Source organism: Telopea speciosissima, chromosome 1 (assembly GCF_018873765.1).
Source record: "Telopea speciosissima isolate NSW1024214 ecotype Mountain lineage chromosome 1, Tspe_v1, whole genome shotgun sequence".
Classification (NCBI taxonomy): Eukaryota; Viridiplantae; Streptophyta; class Magnoliopsida; order Proteales; family Proteaceae; genus Telopea; species Telopea speciosissima.
In genome coordinates, this window is record NC_057916.1 from 84645575 (window position 1) to 84657875 (window position 12301).

Consider the following 12301-nt stretch of genomic DNA (forward strand, 5'->3'; position numbering starts at 1 on the left):
TTATTCGATTGTTTAAATGAAATTTCACTTTTCTAAAGTGTATTTGATTTCGGCTCTAAAATGACCCCAGGCCCAACACAAGGGCGGTATATGGAGCTGCGTGCCCGGGGCAGTAGGCCGTATGATGTGCACGGATGCCCTATCTCATCACATAGGATGCGGTTCCCGAATTTTTATTACCTTCAATTCGCTGTCCGCTCCAATTCCCTCCAATCCCTCACATAGGAGCATAAATGACCACCCTACCCCACCTTGGGCAATGTGTTCGGGCAGTGGGTAAGGTGATCATTTCCGCTCCTATGTGAGGGATTGGAGGGAATTGGAGCGGGCAAGAATTAGAGGTGATAACGATTCTGCGGTTCCCACCCTACTACCAACTAGTTTGAAGCTTGAGATTTTTATTTTTTGTTTGATAATCACACAAACCACATGCTAATCCCAAAAGGTTAGAATCGTTATTCTCTGCTGTTACTGCACGGTGTTGTACTGTATCGTGCGGCGCTGCAGAAGCCATGTGGCACAGTTGGCCCTACATGGTGCATATGGCCTCTGTAGCTCCGCATGATGCAGTACAACACCGTGTAGTAACAGCATAGGATACAAATTCAAAAGGTTAATCAATTTTTGGGATCGCAGAATAACGGAAGACACACCAGAGTGGGAATAAACCACCGAGCTTGAGATTGAAGAAATGTAATAATATGTACTTACCAAAAAATAAAAATAAAAAATATAATAATATGTGTATTTCAGTTTATAGGGGAAAGAGTGCGTGTGCACTTTGATAAACAGGTGTTGGAGGGCGAGTGACTATATGAACTTCAAAGAAGGGTGCTACCGTAAAATTGAGTGGAGGCGTGGAAAAGTGATATGGATGCTGGCGTGGTGGGGATCTTTTCCCCTTTTTTTAGTGAGTAATTTTGATGGTAGCAATAATAATAAGGCGGAAATGTTTTTTCCTCCGAGGAGCAGTCAGCAGTATGTGCGGGCAAGAAGATGCAGTGGTACTTCGTAGCTGCGCTTCTCACCATTCTTACCAGTTCACAGGTAAGTGACAAACAAACCTTACAAAACTCTTTGGTTTCTATAGGACTGGGAAGGTCTTTCAAAGCTTTCTCCTGATCAGGATTTTCGTCTCTTTTGAATTCATATCCTCCTCTTTTTCGCTGTTCATGTAACTGTTCAGATCGCTCTCATTTATTCAGTGCTTCAGTTAACTGAGTTTTCTTTTTTCCCTCGCTCCTAGAACACACGTTGGGGTTGTAGTGTTTTCTTAATGTTGTTATTGTTGATATTTTTCTATTCGATCCGTCTCACTCTGGATTTTTTCGAGACAATAACATGGAAAATTTATTGTTTGGGTTAATATTTGAACACAAGTGTACATGAGAGTTGGCCTCTCCAACATTAATTTCAAGACTTTTTAATGTTTGTTTTTCAACCGATTTGCCCATTAAATGGACTGCAAAAATGGAATTAATAGAACAATCCATCTAGTGTAATTTATTCTGTGCACACATGATTGTTAATTAACACCCAACAGAAAGAGCTATGAAATGAATGGTGAACACCAAATATCGTGATGCAAATCATTAAAAGGTTCCAAGTGTCGTCCTGATTCAATGGAGAGCATCTTTTGTAAACTTAGTTCCTAAAATGACCAGCTGATTATTGGATAGTTTTGTGGAGTTAATGTTTGTTTGTTTACCTTATTAATCTTGTCTCTTCTTGATAGGATTAGGAGAAAATTCCAAACTTTTGGTCTCCTGATTGATTTGAGTAGCCATTATGTATCTTAAATGGATAGGCGACAAAAACCCGGCTCCAGTGAACTCGTTATGGTAGTTCAGAGCTGATTGATGTAGTGCGCTCTTCATAGTTGGCATGCTTGGCTTTCTGTGTCAAAAGATATGGATACATTGCAGAATCTGCTGTGTTTTAATAGGTTAGTATATGATGCTCCTCATTTACATTAATTAAGAAATAAGTCAGAGTGTGAACTCAGTGTCTACAACTATGTTTTTGAAATGTACCATTTCAATCAATTCCATAGTTCTATATTAGGAGGTTTAAGTTTAGATTATGATTCCAGTCTGAATCTGTAATTCATAATGACTTTAGTTGATTTTGTCTAAACTCACTGAAATGTTTGACCCTTATCAAAACTCATATATGTTGCTAATTTTGACCAGATCTACTTGATATTTGATTCCATGACAGCTCTGGTGAAGTTCCCAGTTCTTGATAATAGAGTCAGTACCATAGTGCCACCCTTACAATTTGTGCAGTTGATGCTATTAGTGCAGTACATTGACAAGGAAACATGCAGTAATCACATGTAAAAGGAGGCTTCTAGTCCAACCAGTTGTCAAATTATATGTTGGGTACTAGATGCAGAACTTGGAAGTTAAAATTTTTTTTTTTAAGAAGAAACTTTTCTGTCAATTCGATTCAAGCGAGGTTGGTGGCGATAGAGAACACTAATAAGTAGGAGAAGATGGGGATATGTAAAGGGATGAAAGATTTGTGACATTAGGAGCTGTGGGAGGGGGAATGTAAGAACTAGAGTATGATAGAACAGAAGTATATGGTACAATTTGACTCAACTATTTGGGTCAGCTACATGAATCCTCTTCTGATGTTCTGTTCCTCTTTGCAGCATGTGGTGATACATTGCTTTACTCTTGGCAGTCTTGGGTACTTCCGAGCAAGGAACAATGTTTAAAGATTCACGCTCTCTGATGTGTTGTTCTACATCGATCTTTGTTTTTTTTTTCCCCCCTCAAAAAGGCTTTATGCAGACTGCGTATCTAAAAGAACCCACCTCATAACCTGGACTAGGGAAGGAAAAAAAAAAGTTCTCAACACTAAAAATGAGAATATAGAAATTAATGGTATTTAAGGACCTCCTTGCACTCTGCCCTTTTCATTCTCATCTTGTTTAGATGGGAATGTGTTAATATGTTTAATAGGGGGTGAACCCCATAAATGGAAGCTGGAACTCCACTGACCTCTTTTAGTGCTGAGGCCAATTGATGCAAAGGTAGGTGGACATGCCTTGTTTGATTCACTGATGAATAGGATTATTCATTAGCTAGTAGTCTGATCTTCAGTTTTTGGTGTATATTTGTATAATTTTATGGCTTTTTTTTTTTCTTGGCCCTTTTTTGTGTTATGGGCATTCTTGCACCCTTCGCCTCAAAAGTTTCCCATCTCCTGTGATTCCATATTTTTTTTAAAAAAAGTGCACATTTTGGGTCCTGTTTGTGGGGAGTATATTATTATGTATCTCATGTTTAGGGGATGAGTGTATATTTGAAGTAAAGGTAGAAATGGTGGATGTAGTGGTAACAAGAGCATTGAGGCATTGGGGTTATAGCTGTCAAGGCGTCCAGGCGCCCCTTGCTGGACAACACTTAGGCTCTGTCTAGGCACCTTTTTGGTGTCGCCTAGTTGTCCAGGCCCCCTCCAACGCCTTGGGTCACCTAGTCACCTTGACAACTATGATTGAGGTTGGTGTTTGGTGGTTCCAAATTTTAGGGGAATTATTATGTGTAGCATTTGGAGCAATTTGTGAATGGGTAGAAGTATACGAGTTAAGGGGGTTGCTTTCTGGGTAGGAGTAAAAGGGGCTGCCTTGGGAAGTTTTTTGGGAATCCCTGTTAGATGTAAAACTAGGAGAGGCAGTTTTTTTGTAGTGGAACCAGATGTGGGCCATTGGCATGTGTGTAGGATCCTGAGTTTATAGGCTGCTCTTTTTTAATATCAGTGATACAGTCCAGTTTTACTTTATTTCAAAAAATGTTTAGGGATCAGGATCATTGATCAGGTTACCTAAAAGTTGCCAAAACAGCTTGCTCAGATGTTTCCTAATCCTCTGGTCTTCCCATCTCAATCTTTGCCCGAGTTTTATGTTCCACGATGGGCTCCCCAGATCCATCCTATGGTTTCTATGTCAGTATGGCACAGAACTTAACATCAATGATAGAAGAAATGGTAGGTGTTCAATCTTATTGACTAACTGGTCCTTCGGAAAGCTTATTTTTTCAGGTGACGTTGAGTTCATAAATATGCCACAGCCACAACCATGTAGCATGCCTGGGGGCTGAGCTTACATTTTATGCGTGGTGCATTTTGGAAATAATGTTTACTAGGGTGTCAACAAGGATGGGAGCATCAGCATGCCTTTTTTTATTTCTAAATTAACGGAATAAAGTCCATGCAACAACTTCTGAATTATTATTCCTTTTGCCTGCCAACGTGTCATGAATTTCAGTCTTACACTTGGTCTCTAAGTCTATTAACTATGTTCATCTGTCTCTTTTTCCTGTTTTGTCTTTGTACCTTAAATTGCATTTCATTTACTGCAATTTGATTTATTTATTTCACCCTTCCTAGACATTTCTGTTTGAAAATGGCAACTGACATTATCATAAGTCTTATGTGAATGTTCTATAAGAGAATTTACTTTGTATAACTCTGGATTAACAGATTTACTACTAATCGTTTATATTGCAGATTGAAATATTGTGTGCTGTATGTTCATTAGATATTAGAGTTCATGATGAAAATTGTAAAACAATCATTTGATTCCACATGCACTGTATCAAAGTTTACTTTGTTTCCTTTCTAATTTATTGTTTAAAGGTCCTTTAACCCCATACTTTTGGCTGTGATGGGCCTTTTGAGCTTAATGGCAAATGGCTATCACTTTCCCACATTGACATGACAATTGACAACTACTGATGTATAAATTTACTTTTTTTTTTGCTCGTGACAGGGAATTTTGACAACACTTTCACAAAGTGACAGGGGATATAAGTATGACTATGCCACTGTTCCTTTTCTTGCTGAAGTTTTTAAGGTATTTTTCATATCAAGTGACTGTGCTGACTTGAATTAAATGGTAAACATGTTGAATAGAAGAGTTGTGTAGTGAGTACTAGAAAGACCGCTACTCATACTAATAAAGGAAGATTTTCCCTTTTAATATGAAATTACTTTTCCATCATCCTGGCTGACATTTTCATTTTGTTCTTGTCAAAATACAGCTCTTGGTTTCTTCTTTTCTTCTTTTGAGGGAATGCAAGTCATCACCTCTTCCAAGGATGACCACAGAATGGAAAAGCGTGCGTTTGTACCCTATTCCTTCCATTATATACCTAATCCACAACAATGTTCAATTTCTTACCCTTACATATGTGGATACATCCACATATCAGATCATGGGTAATCTGAAGATTGTCACCACTGGCATATTATTCAGGTGCTGCCTTGGTCTTTGTAGGGATCATATTAGATCCGATATTTATGCTTTTTAATTTTCAACCACTATATCTAAGTTTCCTCTAGAATAGTTTCTCTCTTTTATTAAATCTTGATGTGGATCTGTGGTTTTTAAACTAGCAGAACTTTTTGTTGATCTTTTAGGCTGTTCCTGAAGAGGAAAATGTCTAATCTGCAGTGGATGGCAATTGTTCTGCTAGCTGTTGGTACAACCACAAGCCAGGTAATAATGGTCACCTTTTTCTGTATTTAGGAATGGAAGTTGAAACATACGTATACCATATTATCTCATGTGTCATTGTTTGAAGTTTTTGGTGGAGCTATCTAGTTTCATGATTTTTGTAGAAATTTTTGGGTGCAGCTGTCTAGTAGAAATTTTTGTGTTTTCTTTTTAATATGCTAATTTATTAGAGAGGTATTATTTAATACTTTTTCAATTCTCAAGATACATGCAAGTTGTGGATCTTAACTCATGGGCATATCTCAGTGTCTCACATAATTTACCAGCACCATGTGGTGTTAGGGATGTTGCGGTTATGAACAAGGCACGTCTGTAAAGTGGCTATGGATAGTTTAGAAGAGAATAGGAATCATCATAGGATAGGTGATTGAGTTGATATATTGTGTATAGGTAATTGAATTCATTTATGTGGGCAAATAATATGGTTCGTTTCTTGAGAAGGTGTATTGACTTCTTCTTTTTTTTTGGGGGGGGGGGGGGAGGGTGGGTAGTGATGGAAAGAATTTAATGGATTCTATTTGTTACTTGCAAGGTTTTGAAAGGGGACAGAGTAGCCCATATGGTTGAAAATATTTTGTTTTCAATCATGGTAGGACAGGTTATCATGGACATCGATCTGCTTAGTGTGTTCTCCCCAATGATTAAATCGTTTTTAGGGCAGCACAGGTTTTGGGGTTTGTAAAGAGTTTCATTCCCAGTTTGGATTGAAAATATCAACACCAAATCCTTTCACTCGAATTGTGGAAGTCTTTTGCACGTGAAGAAATTCTATGTTCGGGATTGAGATTTTGTTCAATCTTTGTATGAATCTCATGACTTGGTTGCCAGTGTGGATGTCGAGAATGAATGGAGTGGAGTAGTGCTGGTAAATTATGTGGGATATTCCTGGCAATGTACAAGCTTATTCAGGCAAAAGAGATATGATTAACCGTTTATTCAAAGAATTATGTTTCTCTATTTTAAGCTTTTACCATTGATTGGTGATCTTATTTTTTTTCCGCACTAATAGATGAATAGTTCAATGTCTATTAAAATAGTTTCTGTAAGCAAAGATATCACTCAGTGGGATGGAATATCATTTTGTGGAGGAGTGTTAAAAGGTGTATTCTCCTATCTAGCTAGAAGAGTAGGAAAGGGGGGAGGGGGGCATGAATCAACACAATGAGTTCTTAGCACCAATGCCATTAGGTGCACTTGCATCAGCGCTACCTCCCCACAGAGGGGACTCAGATTCGAGTATTGTTATCTGTACCACTGAGTTGGTTGCAATATACCACAGCACATTCAACTGCTCCCTGACTTGAGAGCTAGTGGAGGGCCAGAATCTGACCCCCAACCTCCACCCACCAAATAATAATAACAACAATATATAAATAAATAACTAAAAAACATGATGTAAAGTAGTAAACATCACTTATAGGGTGGGAAATGGAGATAAAGTGAAATTTTTGTGAGGAAAGGTGGTTAGGGGATGGAAGGAGCATGGATGGTGTCCAATGTGTGGTTACAGATTCTTTTGAGAGATGGGAAGCTCACTTAGGTTCCTCAATTTAGGAGGAATTTACTAGGCAGTGAGATTCAGGAATTTTAGAAACCTACCGGTCTTATTTTACAGTACTGAAGTTCCTGTTGGGTAAAAGGATTCAAGGGTTTTGTTTGGCGGTCCTGGATGTTGTTCCAGAGTTGCTTCTAATTAATTTGTCCCACTAAGGATCTTGATGGTGAAGAGAAAAGAAGAGTAATGGCAATCGGCAAGGTATGGGCTATGGAAAACAAAATTACTAGAAAAGTGACCACCTTTGTGTGGGTGTTGGCTCTGATAAGCTTCTGACTTCAGACAATTTACCACACAAAGAAAGGCATTTAGCAAAGAAGTGCTATTTATGTTAACATTGGGAGGAATCTGCAGATCATTTTCTTGCAACGTAGTATGACATTATGCGATTTTGGCCCTTGGGGCATGGATGCAGTTTCTTGTTTGATTGGTATAACCTCCAATGGTCTAGGGCTGTTGAAAGTTACATATTACATGGCCTATAAGTCTCTGTGATGAAAAAGGAAATGTCCTGTGGGACCTGCCACCTTATGCAATTGTTTGGGCCTTTGGGGTTTGTGGAAGGGGAGATATAGAAGAACTTTAGGAGACACTCCTAAACTCTGCCCGAGGATTTCAGCTGATATTGCCAGTTATCTACATGATTGGGCTATGGCTTGTAATTTTGGTAGATATGAATTTACGTCCATCTGGGATTCCTTGCCTTCTGAATGGTGTATTCAGGATTTATTTCAATTGGTTTTTTTTTTTTTTTTTTTTGGGGGTGGGGGGGAGGTGATGTTTCTGATGCTTTAAATTCTTGTGCACCTTATATAGGCTTCTTCGGGGGTATTCCACAATTTGTAATTATATAAATAATATCTACACCAGGTCAAGGGGATGGATCCATCCTTTGGATTGTTCCATATATGCAAGGGCATGCCACACAAAGGAGAACTTCGGGGTTTAAAACTTGATCCATTAAAAGCATTCTATTTTACTCATTTCTATACCATTTCATGATTATCGGGTCTTTCAATTTTCAATAGGGACAAGATTGAATGGCTAAGATCATCTGTAACGACATGAGTAATTGGCCAGTGGTCGCTGTTTTTTAATAAACATGCAATATAGGCAGTGATGGTTGCATGTGTGCCATGCCAAACCAGACATTTATACTGGCATTGCCATTGTAACTGAAATGCCCCTTCTTTCTCTTATCGATGCAGGTTAAAGGTTGTGATCAGGCTTCATGCGACTCCCTTTTCTCTGCACCAATTCAGGGTTATATGTTGGGGATCCTGTCTGCTTGTCTCTCGGCATTAGCGGGTGTTTGTACTGAATTTCTGATGAAGAAGAACAATGACAGCCTGTACTGGCAGAATGTACAATTATATATGTAAGTGTCCACTTTTAGTAACCATAAATAGAGCCTTGACTTTGTTATCAGAAAGTAAGGTGGAGATAGGAAATATAACTCAATCAACAATTTCCTATTCCAGTTTTTATGGCTTCAACACTTCAACTACTTAAAATTTTTGCTACCAGTGCACTCCATCTAAGGGTTTATTTTTTGTTGATTCATAAAATATTGTATCTTTTCTCACTAATTCAACCCAAACCCTTCCTGGCATCCCCCCTAGCCTTTCAACTTGCATGACATCATTTTATTTGATTGCTGCAGTTAATTAGTCTCTGTTGTGTATGATCGAACCATCTCATTCTGAAGAAAAATTTAAGGACCTAGTAAACAAATAAAGTTATTCTGAAAATGGCAGAGTTATTTCATGAGGTAAAATTTAGTTTGATTGAAGAATATACTTTCTCACAAGAAATTAAAGTTTCCCTTTTATAATCAACCTCTAGGAGGAGATCATATTGCAATCTTTGAAATCATAAGAGAATGACGTTGTGTTAATTGGAGCCACTCAATGCGTTTGTGTGACTAGTATGCATTTCCACTCTCATATTCTTCTAAAGTACTACTATTGATTCATGAACAAGAAATTTCGCTTTCCAGGTTTGGTGCAATCTTCAATATGGCATGGTTTATCCTGGATGATTTCAAGCATGAACTTGAGCAGGGACCATGGTGGCAACGCCTATTTAATGGATACAGTTTTACGACATGGATGGTGGTATTAAATCTTGGATCTACTGGGTTACTAGTTTCATGGTTAATGAAGTATGCTGACAATATTGTGAAGGTGAGTACTGTCTTTGTGTTCCATATTATTTCCTAATATTGTGTCGCAACTGATCTAAACATTTTATAGTAGGTTGACCGAGTAAACCACTCTAAATAGCTTCTTCCAGTTTGTGTCATCTAGGGTATTTTGGGTATATTTTGGTTGTATTCTGGTTCATATGATTTATGTCTTTGCTAAGGCCAGATATCTCCTTTTTGTCTTATTTACCTAAATTGATACTGTAAGGGGATGCAAAGAGACATGGAGGACTTCTAATTACTTGCCTGGGTAACAGGTCTAATTGAGTGGTATAATAAACAGGGAGAAGTGTCTTGCATGGGGATCATTTCTTCAGAATTTCCCATTACAATTAGAGGTAGGAAGCTGCCTCCTCCTCCCCAGGCCTTGGCCTAACCATGGTGTTCTAGGGTTTCTTTACCCTAGTTGTATATTTTATTGTCTTTTCTAAAGACTACAATATAGGTGAATTGGATATCGAGGCCAAGGTTGATTTTCTAGGCTTTCTTGTTGGTATGGCTCCATATCATTGCTGTCATCCTGCTGCAGTCACAGTTGATCCCTGTCTCGTTGGTGGAAATCTTGGACAGTCAAGAGCAGGTTGAGATTCTAACCCAGTACATAGTGCGAATTTGATCCTGATTCCAGCAGAAGAGAACGGTTGGATTATGATTTAAGAGCTTGTGTAGAGGCTGCATTTCAGATTATTGGAAATGGGAAAATGAATGTCAGGACTGTGAGACTGAATTCTGGGTTCATCTGAAAGCCGTGTTCAGCTATTGGTAAACATCATGGAGAGTGTTTCCGACACCAATGAAGTACCTAATGCAGATTCCTTATACGCATCTCTCACATTCCACCCATGGGACCCACTCTCTCTCTCTCTCTACTCTCTCCACATTAAATACCCCCTATTGGACAATTCGTCACCCACGACCCCTATTGGTGGGAAACTGGAGCCTCTCCCCTATTTTATTTAGACCCTCAGTAAACTTCTGCATAATTTGTGGCAAGAATAGTTAATGCAGTGATGTAGGACTGCCAACAGTATTGAAGTCTTAAAAGATCTAGAGCTGTACTGCTTGGAAGTGGGATGGACTGAGGGTTTAGTGAAGGCTATGGGCTGCTCATTTTGGGTTTAGAAGAAGTCAATTCAGGTTAACAGATGTAAATATGGGAAAAGGTTCTTTGAGTCGCTGGGGCAGAGTACAGTAGCACCCCTCTCTCTCCCTCTCTCTCTCTCACACACACACACACTCACATTAAATGACCTCACTGCCCTCCTATTTGTTATACCATTTTGTCGCACTTCATTGGTGCGCTCCCTATGCCGCTTGCTCAGAGAACCCTCTCCCTATGAGTATATAGGCAAAAACTAAAGCAAAAGAGAGGTGAATACAGAGGTAAATTGACTAACAGAGTGACATTTGTTTTGCTATACCGTCCAGCCAATTTCAACTGCTCTTATTTTTCTTGAGACCATAATGAAAGAAAATCCTAGTGAAGCCAGATAATGATGACTATACATTTTTCTTTTTCTATTTTTATGTGATTGTTGTTAATTCATGAATGCTATGCCCATTTTATCTCTGTCCAGCATAATTTATTTTTTCTGCATTCAGGTGTACTCCACATCAATGGCAATGCTTCTCACAATGGCGTTATCTGTGTATCTCTTCGATTTCAAGCCTACACTGCAGGTGAGTTAAAAATGCATTTGAAGCTCAAATGATTTATGTGATTTTCCTCTCCTTAAGGAGTAGATATTGGGTACTGCTGCACTTATATCTCCATAAGATTGATTGAAACATAATCCTCGAAAAATGATTGATTATAATATTCTGGTCGATGCATGCTTTCAATCAATCCATGGGGAATAAGATGCAAACCTGCTAAACACTCTCATTCTCTTATTTATTGGGGGAATTGATCTTGTGTTCTCTTATATTGGTGCAGCTTTTCTTGGGGATTACTATTTGTATGATGTCACTACATATGTATTTTGCTCCTGCAAGCATGCTTTTAGATTTGCCTTCGACAGTAAAAGTAGCCCCTGAGAAACTTGCTGAAGTTTCTGTTGATCGAACAACAGATTCCTGATGTTAATTTTTCACACCTTTAGATCAACTAATTCTTCATTCAGTGTCCACTGAAAGGTGCATAGCAATTTTCTCACCATATTGTTTTACGTTGCATGGTGTAGGTAGCATAGGTTCACAAGAAGAATTAATGAATTTAGCATCCCTAACATTTGCAAATGTTTGAAACTGGGACTCCATGTTGTCTCAGTTGCATGGGTCTCATGTAGGCCTGTAAACGGATCGGATGTAATCGGATTCGGATATTTCCTGGTCGAATATGGATACCTCTAAACGGATTTGGATGGATTCGGATGCGGATCGAATTCGGATTTTCGACCATCCGTTTACACCTCTGTCTTGTGTAACCCGAACCTTCCTCCCCCTAGTGGATACAATTCATTCTCAATCCATAATTTTAGATCATGATTCTCTTCTCCTCATATTCTAGAATCTGTTGAATCTTCAAAAACCCTCAAGATCGTTATTTACTTAATTTTAAAAATTAAGAATTCGGATTCAGATTTTTATTGGAGTATTTGGATTTTTTTTTCTGATATCTCTAATCGAATACGGATGCCCTTAAATGGATACGGATGCGGATCGAATTTGGATTTTCGGTTATCTATTTACAGCCCTAGTCTCATGGGTCCCTAACAATTATCATCTCTGTTACCTGGATACTTTGAATTATGAGCCATACTGGTATTCAACACTTCATGGCCAATGAGTATGCAAGAAATTGAATCATTGCCACACCCACATTGGATGCTTTTTTTTGTGTGACAGATTTTTGGTTGTGATATAGAGGGAGAGCATGGTTGAACTAAGATGTTTCATTTTAGGGTGGAGGCAGGGTTTTAAAATGCTGAATTGGGATCCGGATCGGTCCCAATCCATTCCGAGACTGATTCCAATCTAAATCAGTCTGGAGCAGCCACTTTTTTGGCTTGGT

The 12301-nt window shown here is 38.6% G+C and overlaps 1 protein-coding gene across 1 annotated transcript; it reads left to right on the forward strand.

Annotated features, from left to right (window-relative positions):
- Positions 1-980: 980 nt before the first annotated feature.
- Positions 981-11417, forward strand: LOC122652545 (CMP-sialic acid transporter 1-like). Its single transcript, XM_043846321.1, has 8 exons — positions 981-1047; positions 4781-4864; positions 5052-5266; positions 5431-5509; positions 8291-8460; positions 9082-9268; positions 10891-10968; positions 11225-11417. Exons 1-8 carry the CDS (start codon positions 997-999, stop codon positions 11366-11368), a joined length of 1008 nt encoding a protein of 335 aa, XP_043702256.1. The 5' UTR covers positions 981-996; the 3' UTR covers positions 11369-11417.
- The last annotated feature ends 884 nt before the right edge of the window (positions 11418-12301 follow it).

What these genes read in the sequence shown, in the direction of transcription:
- LOC122652545 (XM_043846321.1), top strand. Translation starts at nt 997, where the DNA reads ATGCAGTGGTACTTCGTAGCTGCGCTTCTCACCATTCTTACCAGTTCA. An exon ending in ACCACTGGCATATTATTCAG is followed by an intron (nt 5,267 to 5,430) that starts GTGCTGCCTTGG and finishes TTGATCTTTTAG; the next exon opens with GCTGTTCCTGAAGAGGAAAA. An exon ending in CAGAATGTACAATTATATAT is followed by an intron (nt 8,461 to 9,081) that starts GTAAGTGTCCAC and finishes TTCGCTTTCCAG; the next exon opens with GTTTGGTGCAATCTTCAATA.